The sequence below is a fragment of the Canis aureus genome, chromosome 5 (assembly GCF_053574225.1).
Source record: "Canis aureus isolate CA01 chromosome 5, VMU_Caureus_v.1.0, whole genome shotgun sequence".
Lineage (NCBI taxonomy): Eukaryota > Metazoa > Chordata > Mammalia > Carnivora > Canidae > Canis > Canis aureus.
Window position 1 is genome coordinate 80,116,777 of NC_135615.1, and position 9,640 is coordinate 80,126,416.

The 9,640-nt window shown below is 61.2% G+C and overlaps 1 protein-coding gene across 3 annotated transcripts in view; it reads left to right on the forward strand.

Annotated features, from left to right (window-relative positions):
- CAPZB (capping actin protein of muscle Z-line subunit beta) overlaps window positions 1–9,116 on the forward strand; it is a 130,406-nt gene extending 121,290 nt beyond the window's left edge. For 2 of the 3 annotated variants that reach the window (XM_077899379.1, XM_077899377.1), the window contains exons 7-10: window positions 3,951–4,016; window positions 4,445–4,521; window positions 5,492–5,604; window positions 8,322–9,116. In XM_077899379.1, coding sequence (XP_077755505.1) covers window positions 3,951–4,016; window positions 4,445–4,521; window positions 5,492–5,594 — 246 coding nt within the window. In that variant the 3' untranslated portion in view covers window positions 5,595–5,604; window positions 8,322–9,116. The remainder of the gene's footprint in view (window positions 1–3,950; window positions 4,017–4,444; window positions 4,522–5,491; window positions 5,605–8,321) is intronic. The other variant, XM_077899378.1, reaches the window with a different exon arrangement.
- The last annotated feature ends 524 nt before the right edge of the window (window positions 9,117–9,640 follow it).

The window sequence follows — 9,640 nt, forward strand, 5'->3', positions numbered from 1 at the left end:
CGGAGCTGCCATTCTCCCGGGCTCCGTCCTGATCCTGCGTGTAGTAGCTCGTTCAGCAGAGGCCCGTGGGCTCCAGGGGCGGAGCCGTGGAGCAGGCGCTGGCTTCCCTCAGGGACCCCCCACGCCGGCTGTGCTGCAGAGCGGCCGGAGAGGCTGTACGTACACCCCTTCCGAGGTAGACAGCCTGCCTTCCAAACACTCACCGTGTCCTTCCCATCTCCAGGCCACAGAGAGGAGGAGGAGGGGTGCTTGATGGGGACGAGCGGGCTGGGCCCAGACTTCAGACTTGGTTGGAACCACCTTGTGGAACATCTGTGCGGCCACAGCACATAAAAATGTTTTCGTCTGGCAGCCACTTTTATAAGGATGTAATAATATATGCATTGCAAAAATAGTCCTATTTTTGGTGGGTCAGCATTTCCAGCAAGCTGACCCTGACCAGGTGTGGAGGGAGTCAGCAGGGGTGTGGGCAAGGGGGCCGTGGAAATGTCTGTGTTGCAAGACCTCTGCCTGCACCCCAGCCCTTGTCTTCCTTCCCCTCCCCGGTCCCTGCTAGGCCTTTCCTTGGGCTCAGATCCCCTGCTACGAGCTTAGGGACTTCTTGTGCCCTTTAGGGGAGACCAGGCCTCCTCACTTTGCCCCTCCCTGTCCCCCCTGCTCCCACACCCACCCCAGACCTGTCTTACCTTTGGACAATCAGTAGTTTGATCCTGGAGCCCAAGAGGTTGGGCTGATGTGACTTTACTTACCCTGATGGCCCAGAGCCCTTTGCCAACAGCTCTGACCCCATTGGGGTGCCTGGCTGGTGTAGTCGGTTCCGCGTTCAGCTCTTGGTTTCGGTTCAGGTGGTGGGACCGAGCCCCCGTCTGGCTCTGTGCTCAGCCCGGAGCCTGCTCCAGATTCGCCCTCCTGCTGCCCATCCCACTTCTATGCATTGCGCACACACTCGCTCTCTTTCTCGCGTAAATAAATCTTTAAAGAATTAATTAAAATAACATAAAGTGGGCCCCTCCACAAGCTCAGCCTGAGATTGCCAGGAGTCCACCCCCTGCTCGGGACTGGGGAGGGTGAGACTCAGACTCTGTGGGAGGACAAGACTCGGGGGGGTCGGGCCCGTCGGGCTTCTCCCTGCCCAGCCCAGCCGCGCTCCAAGCTGCCCTCTGGCCCAAAGAACCTTTTCCGTGTCAGGGAAGGGAGCACACGGTCCTGAGTGGCTCAGTCGCTCAGTTGGTGAAGCGTCTGCCTTCGGCTCAACTCGTGATCCCTGGGGTCCTGGGAGTGAGTCCCGCAGGATGGAGCCCTGCATCGGGCTCCCTGCTGGGGGGGGGGGGTCTGCTTCTCTCTCCCCCCTGCCTGCTGCTCCGCCTACTTGTGCGCTCACCCTGCACACGCTCGCTTGCTCTCGCTCCCATTCTCTGCCAAACAAATCTTTCTTAAATATTTTTTTAAATGGGCAGATGGGGCAGCCCCGGTGGTGCAGTGGTTTAGCGCCGCCTGAAGCCTGGGGTGTGATCCTGGAGATCCGGGATCGAGTCCCATGTCAGGCTTCCTGCATGGAGCCTGCTTCTCCCTCTGCCTGTGTCTGTGCCGCTCTTTCTGAATAAATAAATAAATAAATCTTTTTAAAAAAAAAAGGGTAGATGGATCACCATCCTTCCTGAGTGTGCTCCCAATGTCCCTTCAGCATGCACAAACTCCAGTTGTCCTGACAGTAGTATTTTGGCTGAGGGCAAATGTTCCAGCAAATGCTATGGGGTGGCCCAGGGGGGTGGGTATTTAGGAAACCTGGAAAGAGGGGGAGTAGCTAGCACATCTCCGTTCAGGAGCAGTCTGACTTCTATTTTGTCAGGACCTGTGTAGTCTTCTGAGGATCAAGACTCCCCGGGATCGCTGGCCCAGGGGTGCTGGGGGCAGGGCAGATACTCCATTCTTGCCCATTCTTGGGGTCAGGGCATTCAGACTTTCTAGTGCATGAACTCCAGCTTTGCCCATGGGTCTCTAAAACTCCGGCACCGGAAACTGAATCCAGCCTTGCAGATGTGGCCGGGCCCAGACCTTCCTGAGTGTTGGAGCCCCGCGGCTGCAGCGCCATCACGTGGTCGGGCCAGGCCCTGCCCCGACGGGGACACCGGGAACCCATCTGTAACCCGAAGTTGTGTGAAAGCTCTTGTGGCTGCTTGTCACAATCTCACTGAGCTTGAAATCCTCCCAAAACCATGTGTCTCTTCACGGGACCGGGCTCCCATTTTATACTTAGCGAGGTTCATGTTTGAGGTGGAGAATGTGACTTGCACTCTCCCCAACTGGGGAGCCACGTTTGCGGAAGAGCAAACGTGCTGTGGTCCGGGCAGATACCGTGACATCCTTGAGCTTTCATTCCCTTGGGTTGGAAACAGAGTTCTTCTAGGGACTGAACAGAGTAGGTGAGTCTGCACCTGGCAGCTGCTGTGTCCCGGGCCAGCCCACGGCCCTGGCTTCCGATCATCTGGACCCTTGGTGCTGTCACCAGGATGCTTGTAAGGCGCTCTCAGCTGTGCCTTCTTTAAGCCCCGGGCAGGCAGGCTGGCTCAGGGCCAGGCAGGAGGCCTGCGGGATGCCGGGGAGGCCGCCCCTGGGAACCTGCCAGTGGCGTGAGCTCCCTGGAGGGATTCTTGCAGAACTTGGTCACGGTGAGCCCATGTGTGGATTCCTAGATTTGAGAGAGCTGGTTTAGATGTGCCAACAGATGATTTTTTAAATTTTTATTTATTTATCCACTAGAGATACAGAGGCAGAGACACAGGCAGAGGGAAAAGCAGGCTCCCTGTGGGGAGCCCAATGCAGGACTCGATCCCAGGACCCCGGGATCACGCCCTGAGCCAAAAGCAGGTGCTCAACCACTGAGCCATGCAGGGGTCCCGCCAACAGATGATTTTTAACAGTCTCATCAAAAATGGTGTGGATCAGTGTCAGACTCATGTCTTCCTTGTTTCACGAAGGTAGGGCCAGCCCCCGCGTGTGCTGACTGGTCAAGGATGGCTGTTCCCCAGGATGGGGCTGGCCTCACTCACTCCGGGAACCTGATTAGTTCAAGTGACGTGGGTCTCTCCTACCATCTGCTTGCCCAGTTGTGGCTTCATCTTGCTCTTAACTGGGTCTTTTCTACCATTTCTGGCCTCGAGATCATTCTCCCCGATACAGAAGTCAAAATAGGTGAGAAGCAGCAAAGCCTCTGGGCTCCGAGCACACCGCCGTCCAGGTCTCCAGCCCCAGAGCCCCCCCCCCCCCCACCGCCGCCCCAACCTTCCCGCGTTTTCTCCACTTGTCTGAGTCCATCCTGAGCTCTGGCTGCCCCGATGACACGCTCTGATCTTTTCATCCTGTCCCGGCCTCCACGTCTTCAACCACTGTCCATTCCGTGACCGAGATGCTCAGCACCCTCTGGGGCACCCCGCGAGCTGTGGACACGGGGACCTCTCCTGGAGGAATCGGCCTCATGGGAGACGGGGGTTCTCGTGCGGGAGCGCCCAGGTCACGAAGCCCCGGCCCCACCCGCTGCCGCCTCTAATAGCTGTAACGGTAACGATTATCCAGTCAGAATGGACCCCGCGAGGCTCGATCGCTGGGTCCCCCCCAGGACCCCACTCGGTCACAGTCTAGGAACCTGGGTCCCGACGGCCGGCCCCGCCACCAGTCCGTGCGTCCCCTCAGCCCGGCTCCGGGCTGCTGGTCCCTCCCTCCGAAGCTGCCGCCGCAGGGCCATCGAAGCACAGAGGAGGCTCCCCCACAGGGGACGCGGACAGCCGGAGCCCGTGCCCGGCCGGGTGGTCCTCTGCTGGCCGAGCTGCGTGGACCAAAGCTGAGGCCCCCCCGCGGGGGTGCCACCCGGAGCAGCCGGCTCTGTGCGGCCCGGGCTCGTTCTCAGGAGCGCGCCGGCCTCTGACGCCGAGGGACCCTCTGATCTCTTGCAGATGGAGAAGGACGAGACCGTGAGTGACTGCTCCCCGCACATAGCCAACATCGGGCGCCTGGTGGAGGTGAGTGCGCCCCGGGCTCCTCCCCGCGGGGCAGCCCCAGCTGCGCGAGTGTTGCTCGTTGCTCGGGCCTTGCCTCCCCAAGCCCACGGGCTGGCAGGTGCCCCAGCTCAGCCAGGACGCACCCGTCGGGGCCCTTGGCCGCACTCTGTACTGGTCGGGGGACCAAGGGGTGGAGGCGTGGCACAGACACGGGGAACTTGCCAGTGGTGTGAGCTCCCTGGAGGCCCATCGGTGTTGGCCGCTGGTCCCCGAGTGTTGGCTTCTCAAGCCCAAAGCCTGGGAAGCGCCTGGGGGCCAGCCTGGCTGTGGCGCGGTCCTGCACCTCCCCCCTGTGGTGGCGGCAGGGACTGCAGGGGTGAGCGGCCGGTGGGGAGGGTGGGCCTGGGGCCTCCCGTTGGCCGCCCTGACCTGACCGACCTCCCTTCCAGGACATGGAAAATAAAATCAGAAGTACGCTGAATGAGATCTACTTTGGAAAAACAAAGGACATCGTCAACGGGCTGAGGTAACGTACCCACAGCACAGGCTTCACGACCAAAAGACGTGGGTTTGAATCCTAGGCGTGCTGCACGAGGTGGCACCGGCCTCGGGTCGTCCTGGCTCCTGCCTGCTGTTGTGTTTGCTGGGGGCGCTCACGTGGAGCCCATCGGTGCCCTCGGGACCGCGAGGGAGTGCAGCCTGTCGGGCGGCCTGCTCTGCTCTGGAGCCCCCGGGGCTCTGGTGGCCGTGACCCTGTCCTGGGCTGCCCCCCCCCCCTTCTGGTGCCCTCGGTTCTGCAGCGCTGGCCCAAAAGAAGGCGGAAAGGGTTCTCTGGGCCGTCGAAGTCTGGGGGGACAAGGCAGGAGATGCAACCGTGGGACGAGCACTGGCCTTGGGGTCAGAAAACTGAGAGCTCCTGCAGGTGCTGTGCAACCCTCGGCCGGTGGCTTCTTTCTGTGGGCCTCCCCCGGCCCGGGGAGCAGGTGGGGTAGCCTCTGCCCTCAGCTTCAGTCCCCAGGGCCCCGTTCCATGTGTCAGGCTCTGCTTTGGGGCCGACAGCAGAGGCAGGGAGCCGCTCCGGGGGCTGCCCTGACTTGTGGATTCACCCAGGAGACAGATTCCTGGTCTCCTGCTTGTATGGTTTGAAATAGCGAGGAGCCCCCTGGATCTGCATCTCTCCCATTTCCACCTGCCGGTGGGGAACTCAGTCTGGCCCCTGGCGGGTTCTGTTCCTCCTCTGGCAACATCGCTGTCCTCTGGTCACCTGGGGCCCACGCTCCGTCCCGCAGACACGCTCCTGGCAGGGGGGTGGTGGCCGGGCCCCCTCCAGCCTCAAGCTCAGCGGCTCCCCCTCTGTGCTGCGCCCCGGAGCGCAGGGCCCTTGGACACGGCTCTGCCTTCTACCCCGCACGCCCCTGCGTCTCCAGCAGTCATGTCGTGCTCCTAGGTGCGTGTCCCTCCCTCCCGCCGCACTCATCTCTGACCACTCTCTGTAGATCTGTTGACGTAATCCCCGACCACCCCAAGTTTCAGCAGCTGCAGAGGGAGCTTTCCCAAGTGCTGACCCAGCGCCAGATCCACATCCAGCCTGATAACTAAGCCGACGCAGGTACCCTGCCTGAGAGGCGTGAGCACCCTCCCCACTAAACAGGACTCACCAACCCGCCGCCACCCCCGGACCAGCTGTGGCTGCGCGGTCCTCTAAACCACCACTAACCCCCGTGTCGGCTCACGGCTGTGGGCGGCCGCGGTAACACGTAGAGTCGGCCCCGTGTAACCCAGACCCGTATCACGTGTGTGCTGTGTGTGTGTCTTGCACTCTAGGCAGGGGTGGGTGTGGGACAGAGACGGGGCTTGGCCCTGGCTCTGGAGGAAGCCCAGTCTGGGGATTAACCCTGCGTCTCCAGCAGAAGCCGCCTGTCTGCACCGCTCTGGTCTCAGAGCCGGGGTCTGGGCACAGCCTTCGCTCGGCCGCATGCCCCAGGGCAGCCTCCCCGAGCCCCCTCTCTGTGCACCGGAGCCTCTGGCCTCCCCACCAAGCATCCCAGAGGCCAGATGAGCCTTCTCCATGGGAAATGGACAGTTTGGGGCCGTGGCTTGTGAAAGGGGTGTGTGGCCCCGAGCCGGAGGCTAGAGCACAGAGCGGAGGCCAGAATCCCCCCGGCTGGGCTTGCTGCACCCCCAGACCGGTTGCTGCTGGAGCTGCTTGGACCGGCATAACCTTCTGCCCCTAACAAGCTGCGGCCGTCCTCTTAAACGCCTCACACTGACGGAAAGGAGCAAGTGTTGCTTGTTGACCACAGCTGTGAACCCCGACTTGAGCCCATGACAGATACAGATGGGGGAAAGCCCGCGTCCTGGGAGAGGAGGGAAACTTTTAATCCAAGGCACTCAGAAGGCCTCAGGGCAGGGCTAAGGGATTTCTGCCCAGACCAGGGACTGGCCACTGGAGGCCTGACCCAGAAGAGGCCCAGCAGGATTTCGGGGGAGCGGGGGGCATTGATGCAACCAGGCTCCTCTGTGTTCATGGGACTCCAGTGTGTCTGGGCCTCTGAGTACCACCCTCACGCCTTGCGCTGGGACATCCCATTCCCATCGCAGCGAGAGGAAACCTTCTTAAGGCGTGCCGTGGTACTGCCGGCGTCTTCCCCAGCCTCTCAGCTTTTGTTGAGGGTGGGGTGGGGTGTAAAGTCTTCTAGAGCCCTGCCCTGGGTCAGTCCCTTGGCCACCCCCTGGAAGATTTCCAGCATAGAGCCCCCCCCCCCCCCCCCAGCAGCGGGCAGCCGGGCTCTCCGTGGGTCCAGGACACGTCCTCCTTCCCACTCTGAGCCAGCAGTTCCTCTGGGCATTGATTGGACATTGCTTGGCAGTGACCTTTCCAGGCTGTGTCCCCCAAATTATATCTCCAGGCCATTCTGAGCCCAGTCTCCCGTGCCTTACCTAATCTCCCTCTGGTTCTAACTCTGGAACTTTCTCCCTTGTGGAGGTTGAGGACAGGGCCCAGGCCAGGCCTGGTGTGCTTGGCTGCTCCTTCCCAGAAGAGCCAGCACCCACGCAGGCCGGGGAGCCGTGCGAGCTGTCGCTTCCTCCCCCCGGAAGCTTTTCCAGAAGCACATGGTGGGCCAAGAACCGAAGCCCGGGGCCACCAGGGCTGCCGTCTGACGCTTCCCTTTGCTACCGCTGAGCCGGGGCAGCCCAGGATGCTTGTTCAGAAACATTCCACCGAAAACCATGGCACTTCTCCTGAGAGTTTTTTAGTGGTTTACGGATCAGCTTATCTGTGCCACCCTCAGACTTGGGAGGCCACGTGCCATGATTTTTCTGGGATTCAGTAGCCAGAGCTCAGTTTGGGATGTTCTTGGTTCTCCCAGTTCTGGAAGTCGAGGATTCTTTTCTGCCCCGTCTTCCGGCCTTTTCACGGCCGATGCATTTCAAGCCTGAGATTCCCACGGGCCGCAGTGTCCACAGCTTTCCTGCCAGGCAGCCTGCACCCTTCCGTCACTGCTTCAAAACTGTTGAAAAGATTATAAGAAGTTTAGCAGCTTCTTGGTCAACACGTTGGGTCAGTTTGACAGAGCGACCTTTCAGGCCCTTGGAGGGGGGCACTTCCCTGAGCCTCAGTTTCCTCGTCCGTGGATTGGGGAAACCAGGAGGCCCCCCAGGATCTTTGAGGGGAATGAGAGCTGTGTGGGAAGCACTGTGTGCGCCGCCCGGCCTCTGCAGAGCTTAGCGGCCGCTTGCTCCGGTGCAGAGCTTAACGCCCGTGCGCAGGTGCACCGGTCCACACGGCCCCACAAATCCAGGATCGGACAGCAGGGACCCAGGGCCTCTCGTCTCCGTCCCATGCTGCCTCCTGAAATCCAGGCTGAGGGAGCTTCTCGGCCAAGTTCAGCTGACGGTGCCGCACAGCAGCAGGCTGCCCGCGCCTGCCCTTTGGGGCTCAGATGTCCAGAGGTTCTTAAGCGTTCGCTGCACCCTGCACCCTGCACTTGGGGGGTGAGCCACGGGCCGCCTCTGCCGGGCAGGGGGGCGGTGAGGGGAGGCTCCCCGGCAGGGCCCCTGAAGCACGAGGGGCTCGGCTGCGTTGCTCTCAGAAGCCCCGGAGCCACCCTCTGGCTCAGGCTGACTTGGGACCCGCGCCCGGAGGAGTGGATGGGGTTCGGTGACCCCAGGCGGGCCGTGCACGGAGGCCCCCGCGCCTCTCCAGCGCCCCCAGCCGACGTCAGCCCGGCGGCCCCACGGTCACCCGAGGAGGCAGCATGACCCGGCCCTCGGGCCGCCGCTCCCCGCCACGCGCACTGACGCCCTCTTTCCCCCTCCCGGCAGGTCTGTGCAGACTTTCGCAGACAAATCAAAGCAAGAAGCTCTTAAGAACGACCTGGTGGAGGCCTTGAAGAGAAAGCAGCAGTGTTAGAGCCCCGCTCCGCTCGCTCCGGACACGCCACGCGCTCGGTAGAGTCCTTTCTTAGAAAACTCGTCTTCTGCCCCCGCCCCGCCCCGCCCCCACCAGGTCCCGTAACACCGGCATCGCGACCGCACAGCGCCATCTCCCCAGAATAAAGCCCAGTAAACACCCCTGTCTCCGAGGCCTACTTCCCACCACGTTTTGCTATCAGAACTCTCCTTGTTTCCAGAGCCCGTGTGCTTTTGTTTGCCCCAGCCCCCCCCGCCTCCCCTCCCTCCCCCCCTTTTTGTTACATTGGTGTAAAAAATGTAAAACAAAAAAATTTTATGAACTAACTGTGGTGTGTGAAAGAGAAGAAAAACTGGAAATCTGATTCCACGTGTGTTTGGGAGTTGCTTGGGGTTGGGGCCGGGGGGACAGGGGACAGCTCCCGGAGAAAGGAGGTGGCCCTCAGCGTCGTCCTGCACAGACTGGCCCCTGTCCCACGGAGCCCACGTGGTGGGGGCGCGGAGTGGGGCCTGCTGACCGTCTGCTCTTCTGGCCAGGTGCTTTTCTGTCAATTTTTATGGAATGCAAAAGGAGTTTTTTGTTTTATTTTGTTTTTTTGTAAAGCTTAAAAAAAGAAAATCTACATCTTATACTTGAGCTTCCATACTTAAAAAAAAAAAAAAGAAAAAAAGAACAAAAAAATAAATAAACAAACTGGGACGCAGTTAGCACCGGCCTTGTGTTCTCTCTCACCTCGCCGGCGTGCGTGGCCTGGGGAGGGCTGGCCCCGGGTGGTGGCAGAGGGGGGACCCCCACAGTGGGCGAGAAGAGGGGCCCTTGCGGGGCCCAGGGCTGCTGCTCTGCTCCCCAGCCCACGCGCCCGGAAGAGCTGGGCACCCCACGTCCTGTCACCCTGGGTATGGCCTCCCCCACCCTCACCCCTACTTTCATCCCCGCAGACCCCCGCTGTGTGTGGGACTCCGCGGTCCCTGCTCTCCTGCTGACACCAGGCAGCTGGGGGGCCAGTTCGGGGGTCCCACGCCCTGGCTGTGGGGTGAGCTCTGCACCCACTTAACACCCCTGGGGCGGGTGGTGGTCTCAGGCTCTTTCACCCCGTCACTGTGGTCTTGACAAGTCAGCCTCTGGGCCTTGCTGAGCTCCCTCTGGGGCCCCAGATTCCAAGACACACACCCCCACCCCATTCCAAACTTTGCATCACTGACTGCAGCACCACGTGGCACATCCCCTCGAC